The sequence below is a fragment of the Sprattus sprattus genome (assembly GCF_963457725.1).
Source record: "Sprattus sprattus genome assembly, chromosome: 10".
In the NCBI taxonomy this organism is placed as follows: domain Eukaryota; kingdom Metazoa; phylum Chordata; class Actinopteri; order Clupeiformes; family Clupeidae; genus Sprattus; species Sprattus sprattus.
Window position 1 is genome coordinate 25,743,442 of NC_137908.1, and position 20,464 is coordinate 25,763,905.

Below are 20,464 nucleotides of genomic sequence, written 5' to 3' on the forward strand. Positions count from 1 at the left end.
TCATTTTGCTTTTAATTGTCTTTATGATTCGGTGAAATTACTGACTCCCATTACAATTTTGATTTCCAGTATGTCCAGGCACACAGGAAAACTTGTTCCTTTTGATTTCTTACTTATTGAAAGGTCATAAAATACACCTTATTTCTGAAAGGGGACCATTTACTGTTGCGTCTTTATTGTTCCATTACATGATCTAGTGTTGGAGTCAAAAGTTACTTGCATCATCAACCGTCTTGTGGTATGACAAAAACTGTACATCAAGTAATTTGACCTTATTAAGCGTGCATAATTCATGTTCAGTCTTCCTTGATTAAATTGAGCAACCCAGTTGTGATTGGCTGCTTCTTGAGATGCATTTGTTGGTCGGACGCTTAGTCTTAGAGATCAGTCAACATCATTAACTTGAGACGCACCGTAGCGTTTCAGATTACATGCACGTGAACTCCCTTAAAAGTTAATCACCATGACGATACCAAAGGGTATTACACAAGTGCTTCTCTTTATTACCATTTTTAGTAACAAAGCAACAGAAACTAAGAGCTGACATTTAGACAAAAAAAAAAAACATGCGACAGAAAGGAAAAAAAGAGCAGACAAAAAAAGAGCGTCCATTACAGTAAAAACAGGCAATCTACAGAAGAGAAAAATAAACGCTTCCCAATGATTGTTAAGATCTCCAACTCATCACAAACCAACTGCAAAGTTGGGTCTGTTAAATTCTTAAGTCATAAATGAGTCTGTTAGTTCGGTTCGGGAACACTTTAAAAGGGGCAGAGATTCCTTTTTTCCCCTAATGAATGATGGAATACAGAGCAACTGATGCGAAAACCAGCAGTTAGACAAACCAGATGGACACACACACAAACGTTATAACAGCGTTCCATGTAACCAATGTGGTCCTGGTTCCACCCGCCTGAGCAGAGCAGAAAGCTGCTTGGCCACCAGCCAAAAAGAAAAGAAAAAGGAAAAAAATAAGCACACACCACTCATGTAAGGCTGTTACTCCTGATAATAGTGGTCCTCATGTTCCTTCCCCTTTTGTTGTTTTTTTACCTTCTTCTTTCCCCCCCCTCTAAAACTACTTTAAACTCCCTGACTCTTCAAAGGGCTGTTGTAGAGTCAGTTTCCCCAAAGTGTCCATTCAATGAAATGTCAAAAAGTCAGAGCAATGTGTCCGTTAGGGTGAAGTCCAGTCCAGGTCCGTCTGTCTATTTATTTGGTTCCACGAGTCGTTCCGCTGGAGACAAGTGCTCCACGCCTCTAGCGGATCCTCACACCTGTGTCCCTCCGTGGGCAGTGGAGGGCCAAGCAGACGGGCCCTCACACTAACTGTACGCTAGCAGCCTGGAGGTAGCCCTGCAGGTACTGGAGTGCTTCTGCATTCAGGTTGGAGCTCAGCATGGAGGGAACCTGCCGGAGAGAGAATAGAACAGTCAGTCACCGTCTTCATTCAGACACACAGACCACTTCAGGGTGCCGGAGGCCTTGTTGTGTACACACACACACACACACACACACACACACACACACACACACACACACACACACACCTCCTTAGACGTTAAGGTTATAAAAATGGGCAATTAAGTGGGATGTCTGGTTTTGAGAAAATGTCACTGGCATAGCCAAAACATCATGATCACTGTAGATTTGGTAGGTTTATATTTGGCTTATCCTTGTCTGAGAAGGCTTTTAATTTCATTGTCTGAGAAGGCTTTTAATTGAATTGCTCCACATGTCAATTTCTAAGCAGCTTGCACATCTTATATTACTGCCATATGACTCAGTCATGGTAATTACAGTATTCTCCAATACCAGCAAAGTAATCCACAGGCCCTATTACATTCGCTGTGTCTGAAGATGGGCAATTTAGAGACTCATCAACATCAAAATCTCAACACCCCAATGTAGAATTGAATGCCGACTAAAAATGTTCCTAAAGATTAAATAGTAACCTTGGTCATCTGTAGGCATGCAAGTCCCTCCTCTACATTCTTACTCTACTGGTGTCTGACCGTTACTTCTAATATTTCATACCACAGGAGGGGGACAAAACCAGAAGTGATTCGAGACACACCGAGCAAACAATAGCACACATTCCCTGAAGTCTACATCTGACCAACACAAAGTACATAGATCATCAATACACCATTTCCCCTTCAAACATGTCTCGTCTCTCGTGGAACTCACCCGTCCAGGACAGGCGGTGGACAGCTTGTGCAGGGACTGAGCCAGCAGGATTTTGGGGTTGCTGACGGCCTCTCCGATGGGGTCGTGCTCCTTCTTCCCAGCAAAGGCCAGCTGTGAGAAGGCCGTCTGGTACCCGGGCGTGTCCTCGATGTCGATGAAATGCTCATCGTCGGGGACACTGTCATCTTCTGGCAACTCAAACAGACCAATCAGGGCCTGAAGCAGAGGCGTCCTAATAAAGAAAAGGAGAGCTTAAATCAGTAACAGCTAGAGACAACCAACCAACCACTACTGGATGAAACATAAGAACAGAAGCAACAGCCTCAACTTATAGCTGTAATATTTTGAGTTTACCAGCCAATCAAATTACACCCCTCCCTTCAGTCTTGCTTAAGCACTGTGTTGATTGGCTGGGATTGTAAATGGCTCAGTCTGAGCCATCATGTTGGTTTCCCATGTACAGAGCCAGGACTGTGTACAAACACCAGAGTATTTTTGAGTGCAAACACTGAATAGACAGCTAGAAGACTGAGGAGCAATTCACTGAATCGGTAAAAAAAAGTGTATGGGAAAAAAATCACAGACTAGCCATTTTATGCCAGCCTGTTTTAAGAACTGTCCCGGGAAAGTGCTATGAAAGTGGCTTGAAGAGGGAGGCCTTGTACCAGCCTTAACCTTGTCACAAAGGTGCTGAATTTGGTCTTAATGTACTAAATTCCTTGAACTTGTCTCAAGAAGTGTTCAGCATATTCGATGCTACTAAACCAGTCAAACAAAGCTATGTTTACTTCAATCAGACTCTTTTAGTTAAACTGTGATCCATCAGCAACACTAAATGTTAAATTAAGTGACAAGGTCATGCCAAGCAAGTACAGAGTGGGTTAATCATTAAACAATAGCTGAGAAGATGCAGGAGATAGCTTTAGCATTCCTACCAGAGTTTGGTGTACTCCGTGTCCATCATGGAAGGGCATTCCGTCAGGATTTTTGTAATGCCAACAGCGCAGATCTTTTTCTCCACCGGGCCGGAGACCTTCTGCACCTCTGGAATGATGATCTTCTCCACGACCATGCCAAACATCCTGGTAAAGATGAAGTTTACAGCGGTGCCAAGGCCCATGACAACAGACATAAGGGCTACACAAAGTACTGAGGTACAATGACATACGAGTAAAGCACAAAATGAGAAAATGATCAATGCGGTTTGACTTACTTTGGCTGGATTGAATCAAATATCTCCTGCAAAGCGATGGCTCCATATTTGACAGAGTAGAGGTTGATGAAAACCAAGAAGCCTGTGGCGAAAAACACCAACATGAGGTAGGGTGAACCAAAGCACACTTCCTTCACTGCCAATAGGCCCACAGATGAAATGAACATGAGGCCTGGAGGAAAATGGCCTCTTTAGTCACACTAGGCACCAGGAGGACTCACTCTTGATGAACTTGGTGGTTTTGGAGCTCTGCAGCCTCTGGAAGAGAAGGATGAAGATCTGCTTCCTGTACTGAAGGATGGACTCCCTGAGGGTGTAGGAAATGGTTAGTCACACGTAAACACTAACATACGACCACTGATGTGAAAGTGATGTTAAAATGGCTCATTATTTACTCTTCAGTTATGAATGACATTATGTTTCACATTGGTATGCAGCTCCAGAGAAAGCCTCTAGAGCAGGGTACTGAGCCAATCTGCAAGTGCATGAATGGAAGGTAGTGGTCCCTTACGGTGGCATGTGCTCAATGATGCTGTTGAGCAGGTAGAAGCCTTGGTGGTCGTTGGCCTTTGAGGCGATCAGCTTTTGGAAAACTCCCAGCAGCCCAGGCTAAACAAGAGGAGGCCAACACGAGTCAGAATTCTGAGTAAAATCACAGCAGCTTGCATCAACACACGGTAGAACAGGCCAAACGAGCTTTAGCACAAAAACAAGCAGTCTGGTTTGTTTTCCCTCATTCCTCCTTAAACAGTCCTCAATCAGACGACACAGATCAGATCCACAAGTCCAGAATACCCCATTTCCTGCACTTTGTATTCCTTATGTAAAGTAGTGTTTATTGTTACACTAGGTCTCTATTGCTTGTAGCTTGATTGTTTTCTCCTTTGTACGTGGCTTTGGATGAAAGTGTCTGCTAAATGACTAAATGTGTAAATGTAAATACAAGCTCAATCAGATGATTTCATACAGCACATCCATTAAATAAGGAGTCAGGGAGACACTGATGAGGCCTTCTTCATTTTAAGCCTGACTTACGATCTTGTCGGCTGCGCTGCTGGCGATGCTAGCGCCTCCCTTCTGCAGGTAGGCCTGGAGCAGTCGCACCAGAGGGGGTATGTTCCCGGTGCGCTCCCACAGCACGGGCTGCAGCAGGTGTGGAAACAGAGCCATGTAGGAGTCGGGGATGGAGCTGGAGTGGATCTCCAGCAGCAGAGACATCACCTGGAACACATACGGCACAAACTCTGGTGGAGAGAGGGGGAGAGAGGCAGGGAAAGTGTTTTAATATTCAACATTTGGGAAACAGAATAGTTTTGGGCTTTTTGTGCCGTGGGGTGAAAGGAAAAGAAGGCATAATGAAGTTCTTGGAATAGTATTTGTTTTAACTAAGAGGATACAATTTGTAAGCTGACTTCAAAAGACTTCAAAGCTACAATGTGGCCAAGTGAAAATGTTGTAAGCTAATAGTCTGCCAGTGCTGTTGATGTGGATCTAAAACAATTAAAACATAGAAAACAAATCAATAACAAAAGGTGGACACCTAATGTCAGACATGATTCAGAATCATGAATATAAATCAGTAATATTCTGAATGGATTAGCCCTTAACCCCTACACCCCCCCCTCACCCTGTACGTCGGTCTGCAGGATCTCCGTGAAGACGGGGAAGAGCGCGTCCTCGAAGCTGCTCACAGTGGTGGGGTTGGCCTTGCAGGTGATCCTGATGGAAAGGCACAGGGACTCAAACAGGTAGTGGTTGAAGTGGGGCTTGCTGGGATTCTGGAGGACAAGAACAGACACACAGACACACTTCACACCCATCCCAGGAAATGCCTACACGTAGGTGCAGGTGCAGCACAAGATGCTTTTTTTCACAGACATCATGAAGTTGTTGGGTGTGCAACGGATTTCTTTAATTTCTTCCTGCAGCTGCCTGAAATTAAGCAGTTTCACTAACATTGCCATTGTTGTTAACTAAGAAAGCGTGCAGAGGTTAATGAAGCAGTTCCCAAAGTTATCCTCAGGCAGCGCAACAGCTTCTTCCCAGGAGACAGGAGAAGGAGGAAAACAGTCTGGTTCAACCTACCTTGCAGACAAGGAGGAGCTTATGTGTGAGCTGACCAATCAGAGTGGGGACATAGGGTACAATGGATTCCTGTAGTAGGGAAAAGCTGCGCATGATGGCTGAAAGAAGAAACAAACAAACATTTCAGTGTAAAAAAAAATCATAAACCTTAACGCCTTATTGTTTTTAAATTAATCTAAGATGAAAACACAAATGAGGAAGGAATCACATAGTACTGGAGAGGCTCACTGTAACTAGATCACTCAAGAAGAGAGTCCTACCCTTCATGATGTACTCATTCTCCGAGGAGCCAGGAATGGCGAGGGCCTTGAACAGGTGGTTGAGCAGTTGTTCCGTGAAGGGAGCCATCTCTCCTGGAGTGATGCTACAGCACACGCAAGCACACACGGGAAGACAACAGGAGCTTCAATTCTGCATCCTCACAGTAGAAATCATATCTTGCGATAAGACTGCTAAATGTAGTGTAACACTGTAGTGAGTTGAATAGCAGCAGCATTTGCAGGACATGGACAAGTCGTCACAAGGAGCAAACCCACTTCCCTAAACCTTACTAAAAGAGGGTGGACGTGACTACAGTGTTCTAGACACGGCAAAAAATCCAAAAAAGTATTTAAGTGTCAGTTCTAATATGTATGCTGCCTATACCCATGTAGGAGCTCTGAACTCACCAGCTGCACGTTACTACCCCAGGATTTAACAATTACCCCAGTTATACCCCAGTAGTTCAATGCTGTGGAGTGCAGGCAGCACCTGACTGCGAGTGTCTACGGGAGGGTATTTGTGTTGTGACTAACTCACAGTGTGGAGTTGTTGGGGCCCCTCATGGTGAAGAGCCTCTCGAGGGCGTGTGCGGCGTAGGTGTGCTCCACGATGCTCTCGGCCTGCAGGTGGGCCACCAGCAGAGGGATGGCCTGCAGCAGCTGCTCCTTGGGGAGCTAAAGCAGAGCCAGAGGACAGGAGGGATTAGAGGGATAGACTCAACTCATATAGCCTCTCTAGCTTAATGTTAGTCCAGCGCCCGAGATCAATCATTCTCTCTCCATCCACTCCCATTGTACGGTGGAACAGGTATAACTTAACATACAAATGAAAGTGACCAAATCAAACTCTTGGTCGTATTGTTATTATTGAAATGTGAGGGAAAATGGCATCCAAGTCACCTGACTCCTGAAGATCATGACATACTTGATGGCATCGGCCTTAAGGACTGGAAACTCATTTACTGCAGACAAGGAATACAACATTGTGTTTCATACTTAATGCAATAAGTGTCAAAGCATACGTTCAAAAGAGGTGCAAACTATGATCATGTCAAAAATGGTTTTTACCATTTTGAGATTTCAGGTCTGGAAGAATGTGGTTGCTGAAGAACTCAGACAGGTTCACCAACTCATTGGCCTGTGTTATTCCATGCTACAAGCACACAACAGAGATCCACATCATACACCCATAGAGGCAAAGTACATGTGCAGAGCACATGGCAATCACATTAAGAAGACAGAAAAGGATTGGGTAGTACCTTCTGTGTCTGTGCCTTGGAGGCTAATGATGTCACCAGGTAAATGGCAGCATCCTTGTGCTTCCAGTTGGCTCCTGGATTCTTGGCATGCTCTGCCAGCATAGAGTTCACATAGCCGGAGAAGATGGCCGTCACGGGGGCCTCGAAGAACTTACACAGGCCTCGCACTAAATCACAGGCGGCTCTTCGGCGCGTATCAATATCTGTAAGGCAGGGAGAACAGTTGAGATACTCTGTGAGTGATGTATGGGGGTGTGTAGATATTTAAATGATGAACAATGAGCATGTAAAAAATGAAAACGTATGTAAAATATATAAGCGTTTAGTTCTGGGATGCCGTCAGTGCCTGTACCGTTTCTGTGCACAGTTCTTGTGCTTTCAGCAAACAAGGCTTCTAAAGAAAAGTCAGCACATGCACACACCATACACACTCACAGGCAAAGACGTGTGTGTGCCAGAGGTCAATTAGTCAGTGAGCCCAGCAGTGTGTATACCTCAGTGTTCGAAACAAGAAGAGCTCCAGGGTAAGGCTAGCATAGCATCTAGAGCGCATAGCCACATTACAGTGTTATGGCATGAGGACAGTACTATATGAAGAGGTAAAAGGGGAGAGGGAATGCATAATGCCATACCGGAGCCTTCAAGGTCTCTTCTGATGTATTCCTCAGAGTTATCTTCAAAGGCCTCTTCATCCGCACCTGCACAAGAGAGCAGACATATGCTGATAATGGGTGCATTCCTGCTTAGCCTGCATATCATGACAAAAAAAAAAATCGTTATTTTTTTATTGTAGATATATTTATTTGCATTTGGCAAATAAACTCTAGTCTAGTGGTCAATATCAGTGGAGAAATGTAGTCCATCTGATTAAAGAGATATGTCGGTCATTCCCAAATTTTTTAACTGACGGAAACTGACTTCAGATGTTGGTCCAACTCACTTCTGAACTCCATGTTGGGAAGGATGACCTTCTCACAAATGCTGGTGAGAGTGTTCTGGTCTTCAAACAGATGCTTGTAGTGTGGCCGCTCACAGACTGATGCCAGGAACTGAATGGCATTGCTCACAAGCTGCGATGAAGGCAAAACCATGCAAGTTTAATTAAGGTGCATTAAAATCAATCAGTTCTGTGCAAAATGCATCCACTTCAGTTTTGTTACCAATGTTGTTTGTAAATCAAATACACCTCACAAAAACCATCATGAGACCAAATCGAGGCAAACAAAAGGACAAAATCTCCCTTCCTAAGAAACACACAAGATATACATTTATCAGTTAGCTTTTCACAAGTTAGCGGAAAATTCTCTCGTTTCATGGGTGCATCACATATCCAATCAGCAGCGAAGGATATATAAACTCCAGCGTATAAAATGGGCAGTACGAACAACAGATCCAACTTAAGCCCTTTACAAATGCAGGATAATACAAAGTCGAAAAATGAAAAAACAACAACAACAAAACACTATTTAAACAGATTTCTTCAGGCTCTGAAAGTCCTTCAACAAAAAAAGTATTTAATGACCTTCTCAGCTGTGCTTTAGTAAGACAACAGCGTGTTACACAACCGTTTCCTTTAAATAAACGCTCTGCTAAATTTGTTGGGGCTGACCGCAACCCACGCTTGGCAAAAATGTCCACTCACGTAATTTGGTTGAGGGCTCAAGGAGACTAGAGTTTCTGCAGTATGGGCAACGGGAAACGTTTGTACTCCCCAGTGAAAATAAAGCAAAGACAAGCAGAACGTGCTCTTACTCACCAGATCATACTTGACCTCCTGGCCCGTGGTAACTAGAAGGTTCCAGATGGCTGTGACAAAGCGTGGCAGATAGGGCTGGAACTCCTCGTCGTATTTCTGAGCGTAGAGTGCTGCGTTGTCACAGATCTGAGACTTGAGCATCTCCAGGAGTCCAGCTTCCTCCTCATCCTGTAGATACAGTGAAACCAACATGTCAGACACTGCACTTCTGTATGGGAGTATGGAGATAGCCCACACCTCACTACATACTACTTACATCTGTCTGAAGAAGCTTATTATCCAAAGTCAGCAGGTTATGGAAATTTGACATCCAGGTCTCCATGTTGTCCTCAAAGAACTCTGGTAGGTCCTGTTAAAATTTCTAAATGTTAAATGGCTGAACATAACACAACAATTACAACACTCACACACACACACACTTCTAACCCCACACACATCCAAACATCCATCTTTATCTCCAGAAAGCACAGACAATCTGGCCAACCGTAATGATATTTGAAGATGAAAACAGAGATATAAGAAACCTACCTGAAAATTAAGACTGTAAAAGAGCTTTGAGATCAGTGTTAGGGAAGAGAAAAGGACCTTCAGGGCATTGATGTCGGTGGCGTGGGTTTGACAAAGCTCAATTGTGGCCTTGAATAGAAAGAGGACAAATTTCTGAAATGAGCGCAGGGTTACAAAAACACGCACGTCTGAGCTCAATTAAAGCCCACACAAGAAAAATGGCCAGTTCCAAGATAACTTTTGCAAATGACTCAGCAGCCCAACACAAACCTTGAAGAGCTCTGTTAAAGGCTGTGCAAACGTGTCCAGTACCAGCTTGATCTCAGTCCATAGCTCATTAGACTTAAACTCATGACGATATCTGTGGGCAAATAAAAAAACACAAAAAAAGTTTGTACAGAGGTCCAGCAAAACAGCATTCTGCAGATGCAGGTTTGTATAGACTGAACACACTGTGAATTGAAGCCTATTTCAAGATCAGGATTTTTGAAGGGAACACAATGCATGTCTAGCCGGTAACAAAAACGTCACCTTTTGAAAAGTGAGTGTGCCGTTTGTAGAACACCGTTGATGATGTGGAAATCTCCACTCTGAAAGCGAGTCACCATCTCTGTCAGCAGGTCCGGCCATTTCATAGGGAAGTCCTCTCGGCCGATGATGCTGATCGCATCACTCAGCTGCACAACACAGCAGGCGCCATTATAGATTAATTTATCAACAACATAACAGACTCACCTGCTTTTAAAAAGCTTACAGTACAGCAACATGTGCATAACAAAAATAAACAGGACAGTGGCAGTGGAGTAAGTGTGGAATGTATCATCATACTGCTGTACACAAACTAAGAGCTTAATCTGATAGATGACAGTCAAAAACAAGTTCAGTTCTAAGAAGTTTAGCGTACCTGTTTCTGAATCTGCTCAGGGCTACTGAGCATCAAATTTACAATGTTTGCCTTTATGGCTGTCCGGTCAGGATCAGAAATTTTGTTAGGTTCATCTTCAATCTAGAGAGAAATAAACAAAATACAAACCATCACATCCATGATGGATACAAAAATCATGTGTACTTTTAGCAACTGATTAAAAAAAAAAAAAAAAAAAACTCACTATGCGCCAATTCCTCTTCACGTAATTTTTAAAGGTGACAGCAGAGCACACACGAATCACATTATCCTGGGACTTCTCTAGTAATGTGAGGAGCAGTATGGGGTAGTTCTGGTTTCCCTCCACAGATTCAAGAAACTTCTCAGCTGTTGGAAAAAATGCATTAGTGACTCATTCCATACTAAAATAACTCGTCCACTAAAACACTCAAAACTTAAACCTTATCCAGCTATTTTTAAAAAGGTGAGCCACTAGGGTTTTCAAAATTCAACCTCGGCCGTTAAATGACGTAGGCGTGTCCTACCTGGCCGTCTGACCGCGGGGTCTGGATCCAGCGTCTTCCTCATAAAATCAGTTAAGGTATTGAAATTGGCATCATTCAGATCCATGGTGCCCTGCGAATTAAATATCAATTTAGGTGTACTGCACAGGGAAAGCACACTTTGGAATCGCATAAAGAGAATGGACACGGTCACGACTGTCCTTACTAAAACAAGCCGCCCCCTCTTTAGCTTACAAAAGTAACGTGCCTGCCAAGCCAACCGCGAACTGACTAGCAGCAGCAGATTCGCCTACTACGGCTACTACTAATAATAATAACAACAACAACAACAACAAATCTCTCAAACGCTCTTTGACAAAAAGATGCAAGTGATTTACTATTGCCAAATTTCGACTGCTTTGTCCAATTGGTAACGGCTGTTATGCCCGTTATCTTCAGCAAGCTAGCCTAGCCAATCACTCATCATATAGGCTTGCTAGCGAGCAATGGTATCATACTCGACTCATTATTTGGTGAAAGTTGCCGAGCGAAGTAATACAGCACCGGGTCTATGCTAGAGAAAAAACATACCTTATTCACTTATAACCATCGTCGCACGTTTGTAAAGCATATCGTTAGCGACCGTGCTATTCATATAGCTATTTGAAGTTAGCTGGCCGAGTTCATACCAGTTACTCACAATAGCTTACAAGCATGGGCGCAAGAAATGAGTTAGCTTATATTAGCGGGCTGAAAACTAGCGAACACAAGCTGACCATCTAATGTTTGAAACCTAAAAACGTTACAGAAATGTGTGTCATGTCATTAGCAAATGCTAAATATCTTAACCTGCCTTATCCAACAACAACTTTACGATGTAATGACATGCGCGATAATGTTAAAAAAACGGGATGCTACACAGTGAAAACCTAATGTTAACTGAAGCTAACGTTAGTTATCCAGCAGATGATGCTAACTAGCTTTCCATAAACTTCACATAATTGGCAAATCATGTATGATGAATCGTACATACTACTGCGAAGCACAAGAACATAAGTAGTTTTTGCAGGTGAATATTTAGTAAGAGAGTTAAGTCTCTCCAGGCTACTTTCACAAAATGGTGATATGACCAAACCGCAGCGCACGGCCATGTACATAATCCAGCTAGCTAGGTGGTGGCTAATTGAGGTACCGTAGCTGGAATAGCCACTTCGCTATCAAATAACGTTAGTTACCAAGCGAACGTCAAATTGCGAAAATTAGCAACATTAACAATGAAATACAATAAATCTGAAATAGAGGCAAAATATCAATGACTTTGCAGCTGAAAACCTCGGTTAAACCTTACCCAGCTCTTCAATTCAGTGGACCAACCGGCTAGTAATGACAGCGCAGGAGTTTGCCCAGCTTTCAAATGTCTCAAACAACTACGCGGTCGCGACTTCAAGCATGCGCATGCGCAAACGGCTAACATCACTCCGCGCATACGCAAAGCTCTCTGAACAAATTCACTGTTGTAGTAGTTGCGTCTGCAAAATGATTACATGTATGAAGTCTAATAGTATTCAGTGTTCTTGTCATGGCATTTGGGAAGTCGATGTTGATACTGTAGCATCCAGGAAGTCCACAGGTTGTTTAATACATTTATATGACATTTATATGGTTTAGTAGCCCAAAGCAGAGACATACAGGTTATCGCATTGTATAAAATGATGTGTTCATCATTATCATTGTTTATTCAGGGAGAATTGACTGAGCACAGGGCTCTTTTGCAGCAATGCCCTGACTGAGGCTACAGAATACAGAAGAACAATAAATAAACAAACCATAACAAAACAAAGCAGACAAAATAAATAAACAAAACACATTAAACAACCGTGACCGTGTGTTATGACAGATGGGTTTTAATTAGGGATGCACCGAATCCAGATTTTTAGGGTTCTGCCGAATACCGAATCCACTGGTTAAGATTCTGCCGAATCCGAATCCGAATACCGAATCCTACATTAATGAAGTAAACAACGTCAACATCAGTGTATTTTTCGTTTTATTAAATTTTCACTGGGAAAAAATAGGCAACTTTCTGCAAAGTAAAGTGTTTTTCTTAAAAAAAAAAATAATAATATGTTTGTAGACTTAACTGAAATTAATGTTATTGAACATTAATCAATAGAATTTCTGTTAGGGAACCTGTTATCTATCTGCCGAGCAAATGTCAGGCTCATACAAAAACGTTAACGTGAATTAATTGATGCTAATACCTAGAGCGGTGTCTACGGGATTTCCCAAATACGTTAGCATTAAGCTAACGTATTTTCTATCACAGTAAAACATGCAATACTATGTGATCGGTTTTAGAAACGAATGTTAGGTGATGAGATTACTAAAATGTATTCTGCATGTCTGCTCAGTTTAACAGTGCTACCCAAGCAAAGGTTTGAAAAGAACTTCAAGTTTCAGACTTTCTGTTAGGGAAACAGTTTTCTATCTGCTAGGCAAATGACAGGCTCATATACGTGAATTAAACTTTGCTCCACCTATTGTTCTGGCGGTGAATTGCTTGGCAACACACGCAACCTTCAGGGAGCATAAATTGCTATGAGTAAACCAAGCGCCAGCCTCTAATAGATTCGGGTTCGGTTGAAAAAAATGCCAAGGTTCGGCAGAGCCCGAACCCCTCAAAAAAGACCAATAGGCCTATTCGGCCGAATCCGAATCCGAATACTGGATTCGGTGCATCCCTAGTTTTAATTTTAAAAGTGACATGAGATAATTAGGCAGTTTTCCCACTAAGGCTTTATAAACAAATAAAAGACAGTGTTTTCCCCTCTTGTCTGCGAGAGGGGACCAACCAACATTCTTGTATAAGTTACAGTGGTGGGTCCTGAAAGCGTCTCCTGTAACAAAGTGAATAGCACTATGGTAAACAGAGTCCAGGAGTTTTAAGGTAGAGGGTGCAGCATACATGTAAACAATGTCAGTTTTGCTTGTTTTGTTTCCTTTGTTAATAGCTTAAGCGTTATGGACATTTGGTCTTAAATTACCTACAGAGCGTATGTAGCTATTGAAAATATCAGTAGGCTAAGTCCAGTTTTTCTGGAGCATGTGTTTTTTTATTTTTTAGAAGGGAGGTTGGGTTGGGGAGGTACCTAGATGTTAAGATTAAGTGTGTGGATAAAAAAAAAAAAAATCTTTTTTTATATAGCCAACATGTAGCCTACATATAGCCTATGTGTTTGTTCCGCAAGTATGCTTCGGCAATATTTTTTGTTATGGTCATGTCAATAAAGCAAGACTATTCAAACTTAATTGAACTGAGAGAGACCTTTACTTGACAGACTTGGCCGTCAGTTCACCGTTGGTCTAAGGGCTATTTGCCAGTGTGCATGAAGTGCATGGGTGTGAGGGTGAGGGAACGAGAGGGTGTGACTGCTGTCATATGGTTGCATAACTGGTTTGATTGCCATGCCGATGAGCCTCTCTCATTGAAATCTAATTGGAAGACTGCAATGTCTTGAATAGCCCAGGTATGGCTTATAACCACATTCTTGTGATACAGCTAAATACACATGAGTTACTAAGTCTTCGCTTTAAAATGTTCAGAAAATGACAATGGTATCTGTCTTCATAACATATTAATTTCTTATTTAAATTATTTGAAGAGAATAACTCATTACTCAAAAATCCATAGCTCTGGTAATTGTGATTGGCTGTTAATTCTGAGCCCCACAACAAGAAACTATTCACTGTACCTCCCATTTTCCTCACTAGTCAACACGATAAATCATCTCCAGAAGGTAGTGTCAACTATTTCAGTTTTTGATCAAAATTAGCAGGGTGGAGGAGGATTGAACTGAAACCACTTTAACATTAACTTCATGCTAGCTGCATTTTTTTGTTGTGAAACAAAGACCAGGTCCTGACACCGTGTTTTTAAATACCAACAGATGTAAACAGATGTATTGTGGTTCCTCAATATAGACAGTGCTCTGTAAAATGAATAATGTTCAACACTAACATTGAATCACATAAACATCTTCAAGGAGTGTAGTGTGTGTTGTTTCACACCATGCACCCTATCACAGATGTGTGTTGTTAACCCAAGTACATAAGATATCACGAGATTTTTGGTAAATCTTGCAACTGTGCCTTATTTGTGCTTGGGTGTACCTTTGTTTATGAGGAATGCAGGACTGCGCTGCTGTGTGTTGAGTCCATAGACATCCGCTGCATAGCTTCATGGCGCAAGCCCCTCTGGAACGCAGCTGGGGAGTCCGTGCCTGAGTCAATGACATGGGCCTGTGAACACAGAATGCAAAAAAACAGATCATCAGAGGACATCTGAACCGGAATCTGAATCTGTCAGCCAATCAAATCAAAACCAGGCAAGACGATTAATATAAATGCTTCTATCCATTAAACTAAACATGTATTGAATAGTAGTGCCGTAATACCATAGTGATTATAGAATAACATATAAACCTTAATAATCAAAACCAAACTTGATTTCCCAATGTAATGTGGACAGTATCCTGTCTAGTATAACTGTTTTCTACACCAAATAAAGACATACATACGCCCCTGACAGTGGAGGCTTCTCCATTGAGGAGAGGGAGGAAGATCCTCCTTAACATTTTGAGAATAAAAAGTGTACTTTGCCCAGACTACTGTGATTAATTAAAACCCTTAAATAGGACTACTTTAATACCTTTGTATATGTAATGTTAGTTTCCCTGGGTAAAGATGACATTAGCACCCCCTATCGCTATCGAAAATTACTGCCGGAGGACCTTCCTCCCTCTACCCTCCATTGACTCCCATTAATTTCTCTGCCTGCGCTGGCGGCTCGTGGAATGCGTTGACTTCAATGGCAGAGAGGAGAACGATCCTCCTCTGAGAGGGTGTGACTAGTTTAGGGGTCTGGATAGCGCTAAAATCTATTAACGAATAGGCTGGAGTCACGTCTGCGCTATAAACCAATAAGCAGAGGCCCTGGATATGGTGGGTGGGGTTATCCCCTCAAATCTAGGCTACGAAAGATAATCTGCTTAGTCTAAGAGACACAGTTAAGCAAGAATATCTGATCATTTTAATAATGAGAACACATTAGCAAATTAGCAAATAAAGTAAACTATGGAAACCGAGGACATTGTTCATGTTTTATTACAGAAACCATTCCATGGGGTGAGTTACAATGACAAGTTGGCCATTAAAGCAACAGGTAGACCAATTCCAAAGATTGAAATCACCAAAAGCAACGGCAGAGTCAGTGTCGTGAGTGCTACATGATTTGCTAGGTAGGCTACTCGTGGGTGACTGGTAGCATTACCAACAATCGGTTATATTGCTGGCCCTGTTTACTAATGAATGTCAACTCTCCAACGTGGTCTTTTCATGGATTTACTGATATAAAAAATATTGACAGGGCAACCAAGCGCCACAACAAATGTCAAGACCACGTTGGTGCTGCTATCCGCCTTTCATTGCTAGGCGGCACCATGCCTATAGAGCGGTTAGTGGATGAGGGTGTGCGGCTGCAAATTCAACAGCACAACGCTAAAGTGCGTGGCAATAGGGAGGTGGTAAAACGTCTGTTAGATGCAACGGCTTACCTAGGCATGCTAGAGTTGTCTTTCAGGGGGCATAACGAAGGGGAAAATTCTGACAACAAGGGCAATTACAGGGAACTTGCGGAGGTGATAGCGAAGTATGACCGTGTTCTGGCAGAACATCTGGAAAGCTCCACCGTCTTCTCACAGGCATGTCAAAAACAATCCAGAACGATCTAATTGCAGCCATTCACCATTCGATTGAAACAGAGCTAGAAAAGGAACTTAACAGGGCACACTTCTTTTCCTGGCAAATTGACGAGACCACAGACATTAGCTGTCATTCTCAGCTGTCTGTCATCTTGCGCTATGTTGATGACCACGGTACAATTCAGGAACGCCGTTTTTCTAGCCAATAATACTTGAGAAAAAGGATGTAAGTGGATGATTCAGAGCATGATGCATTTGAAATGGCATCAATTATGGTCTTGTGTCTTCATTCTTCTTAAAACAATTGTAGCTGAAAATAATCAGACATATTACAACCAATAGCTTCAGTCATTGAGTGGAAAAAATAGGCCCAATGATTGGCCCAGAATCTTTTATTTAGTTTTACAAATCAAGAGTAGTCCTGATTTGACTAATTGCCTTTGCATCCTTTCCTTCTGGCCTGGACTAGTCCATCAAAGACATGCTGCCCACCAGCTTTCAAACTACAATGCTGCCACTGGTGAATTTATCAATTTTATTCACAAAATTATCCCTCCCGGCTGTTTTGTGCTGTAGTTCACCAAAACACCCTGAAACAACTTGAGTCTCACATACTTATGCCACCAACAGTACAAATGGGCCAATGGCAACCAGCGCGCAGTCCTTCCTCCCTCACTTTAAAAACCACCAGCCGCCACTGGCCCCTGACCTTCTCCAGTGCTATAAGAGTGGACAGCATGTCTCCAGTGCGTCCCGTGGCGACCTCCCTCGTCAGGAAGCTGTGGCTGGTGGCTGCGTTTTGGTCACGCATGAGCACAGCATTTTCCTGTTCTCTGTTGAAGGGGCGCCTGCGCACCTCCTCAACAATCCTACAGTCAATGGCCAGGAAGGAAGTTAATCATTCACATTGTAATGACCAGGCTGTGCAACCATGACCTTCCCACAAACATGACCCAAAATACAGGCCTCCGTTTATTTGATCTGGTCAACAATGAGTTGAGGGAAATAGATGTAATAGATGTACCCGAGGATTATTAAGAAATGCCTAGTTGCGCTACATTGATTGTTACAGGGAATGAAGTTACAGGCAACTGGTGGGAGTAGAAATAAGTACAGTTTGCACAACCAGGGAAGACTTTCCCTCTTTTAGCTGTGTATTTTGAGAATGTGGATTCCTTACAATTCAATCTAACTACTGTATTGCTTAAGATTCCTGAGGAGTGGTAAAACGTCAAAACGAAGAATTGGCTTGTCAATTCAACTCACATGAGACTACATTCATTTTCCCTGATGCAAAAAAGATATTTAACATGCAAGACAACCAACTTATCCAGCTCCTGGTGTATTTCCTTGTACTCCTTCTTGTTCTTCTGCATAGCAGCTCCTCAAAGGTGTCCACCCTCAGGTTCTCCAGGCAACTTCCCTTCCACGGCTTCTGCCTCCTGGTCATGCTGGTTCTGGCCACAACTTCCTTGCAATGGATCATGCTAGTGTCCGTTATACTGGCACTGTCTTCAAGCATGAGCTGTTAAGTGGTGGCATGGGTCAAAGAGAATAAGACAGAGTGTAAAACATAAAATAAGAAACGGCTCAGAGTCATGATTAGTACTTTTCCTGATTCAGATGTCAGATTTTACGCCCAACATATGGCTCTGAATTGTGTAGCAGAGAGACCCACCATCGCATGGGCATTATCGTTGCCACTTTTTTCATTAATGTCTGCCATGGATATCTCTAAGTTGGTGGTCACCACCGCGCCGAAGAGGTTGCCAAAGATGAACGTCCAAGAGTGAGGAAGATGAAGAAGTACAATGAAGCACCGTAAAGCAGTGTGTCTCCACCCCTGGAAAAACCATCAGCAATAAAAGGTAAATAGACATACAAATCAGAGGTCAAAACGGATGCTGTCGTAGAACAGCTTTTTCGGAATAACTTATTTTGGCATATCGTTGAATAACTACACATTTGCCAATTACACATCTTTCAAAGGTGGAATAGTTCTATACATTTTCGCACTGCACTTTCACCAACAAACACACTGTTCAATCCATTGAGGAAGTGAACATGACCCCCCACCTGATTAATATTGTCACTTACTCCTGGAACTCACTATAGATAGTCATCCATCCGTCCTGAGTGATGCAGATAAAGAGGGTATAGAGGGCTGCGGTGAGGTCGCCAAACGCAGATGGCACAGAGGCACTGAACAAATTCACTACCAACACAGCAAAGACCTGCACCGAACAAAGACCAACACAACAACGGCCAGTCATGACACACGCCAACTCACTGAGCACCATGCTCTTGAGAACTGCAGTGAGCATGATAACAAAAGATGCGATCATGTAAAGTAGAATGGATGTATGTATAAGAGGGACAGAAGGGATAGTTGATGTATATACCATCATGATTATGAGGAGAAGCAAGAACTTGTTTTCCAAGTCGGGAAGGGACTGCAAGATGACATGCATCATCATGGCCACACCCTGCATGGTGGCGAAGCTGCTGACACATCGGACTACGTGCAGCACCCTGGAAGACAGCACAATGCACTTACAGTAACAAACAACTGCCCCACATGATGCTGAGAATCTTCCTGCACAGAGAGGACAACAGGAACACCCTGAAGAACCACTGTTAGATGATTATAACCTCATGACTTTGAAGATATCTGCTCCGTGTGGAAAGATCATAGGTCCCACTAACAGACATGCTGCTACTAGGCAATCCAGATTGTTCCAGCCAGTCTGAATTGGCAAAAGTATGTTATTGAGACAATTTACCACTCTTTGTACATTTAAAAAACTGCGTAAATTTCATCAGTCAAAGGAATGCGGCATTCTCAAGTGTTCTACGCATTTGCACTGCATGCATCCAGTGCATTAAGAGCTGCAGTGATTTGAGCACAAACATGCACAGTACCCTCCAGAAAATTGTGAAGCCGTAGAACCACTTGACCAGGATCTTCCAGGTGAAAACAGTGAGGATGATGTGTTCACACACAGTAAATACAATTTCATATTTCTGCAAAATGATCAGGAGCAAATGTCATATTGCCATGGCAAATCAATGCACTGAGTCCTCTAAGCAGGTTATTCAAAGGAAAAAAAGACAAGAACACAATATAATATTAAAGGTGTAGTAGGGAAATGGTATTGTCAAAAAAAAAAATTCTGGTTATACAATATGATTGAAAGGCCCTGGCCTAACCCACAAAGGTTAGTGCCCAAGCAGCTGCAGATGTTTGACACTAGCCTTGGTAATGGCTGGATTAGACGTCTGGATTGAGATGACGATGGCATTGCTGGTGATCACAAGGAGGATAAGGCACTTAAACAGTAAGTGCTCGAGCAGAGTTCCCATGAGCACCTCAGAGACATACGTACGTGTCTGTTTCCAAGCCATCCCCCTGAGAGCATGGTAGGGGAGACAGAATAGTGACCTTCACACAACTTGGTCCTTAAAGAGATGTTAAGCTGCTGATTAGTATCAGGCCCACCAAATACAGCAACAGACTGATGTATTGGCATTAGTAGTTTGCAGGATTCTTGCTCCACAATAAAAAAACTGACTGAAGTCAGCCTTGTTTGTTCAGTTTTTTTTCTGTCAACAACTGTACCTAGAGGCAGTATGTATAATTGTGTAACCCTTTACACTTAAATCCAGCTGTTTCTTACCCCCTATGCCTGCCATCTAAACCCTTCTTAAGCATAAACCTTGGATTGATTTTAATTGGACTAATATAGATTTGCTATTGGGTTAGAGGTAGTCTCCTTAAACGTCCACTGGGAGTTTCTGTAAATTTGGCTCTCACTCTAGATACGGCAAGGTCCTACGCAGTGTGGTCAGGTCAGCTGAGTTCATCACCAGCAGGGAGCTCCCAGCCCTGTAGAAACATCTTCCACACACTGTCTCAGAAAAGCTGGCAGGGTGCTAAAATACTGCTTCCATCCATCCTTCAGACTTTTTACTCCGTTGCCTTCTGGCAGGCGTTACCGAAGCATTCGGTCTCGCACCCGTAAATTGGAGAACAGTTTCTTTCCAAGAGCCATCAGGCTTCTGAATGA

The 20,464-nt window shown here is 42.7% G+C and overlaps 1 protein-coding gene and 1 pseudogene across 2 annotated transcripts; both read right to left on the reverse strand.

Annotated features, from left to right (window-relative positions):
* Positions 1 to 529: 529 nt before the first annotated feature.
* Positions 530 to 12,035, reverse strand: cse1l (CSE1 chromosome segregation 1-like (yeast)). Its single transcript, XM_080846316.1, has 25 exons — positions 11,987 to 12,035; positions 10,681 to 10,771; positions 10,380 to 10,522; positions 10,175 to 10,276; positions 9,802 to 9,947; positions 9,541 to 9,631; positions 9,292 to 9,399; positions 9,020 to 9,112; positions 8,764 to 8,931; positions 7,948 to 8,077; positions 7,640 to 7,705; positions 7,008 to 7,210; positions 6,817 to 6,901; positions 6,649 to 6,710; positions 6,287 to 6,423; positions 5,749 to 5,852; positions 5,489 to 5,586; positions 5,031 to 5,181; positions 4,439 to 4,647; positions 3,915 to 4,012; positions 3,625 to 3,710; positions 3,404 to 3,485; positions 3,126 to 3,272; positions 2,191 to 2,422; positions 530 to 1,410 (listed from the first exon to the last, which is right to left on the reverse strand). The coding sequence occupies exons 2-25, from the start codon at positions 10,763 to 10,765 to the stop codon at positions 1,321 to 1,323; spliced, it is 2,916 nt and encodes a 971-aa protein (XP_080702442.1). The 5' UTR covers positions 10,766 to 10,771; positions 11,987 to 12,035; the 3' UTR covers positions 530 to 1,320.
* Positions 12,036 to 13,460: 1,425 nt separating this feature from the next.
* Positions 13,461 to 20,449, reverse strand: LOC308371274 (cation channel sperm-associated protein 4-like; annotated as a pseudogene). The gene is made up of 10 exons: positions 20,394 to 20,449; positions 19,653 to 19,806; positions 19,320 to 19,421; positions 18,800 to 18,949; positions 18,495 to 18,631; positions 18,076 to 18,240; positions 17,720 to 17,922; positions 17,107 to 17,266; positions 14,809 to 14,937; positions 13,461 to 13,535 (listed from the first exon to the last, which is right to left on the reverse strand). The product of its transcript is annotated as a cation channel sperm-associated protein 4-like (transcript).
* Positions 20,450 to 20,464: the final 15 nt, after the last annotated feature.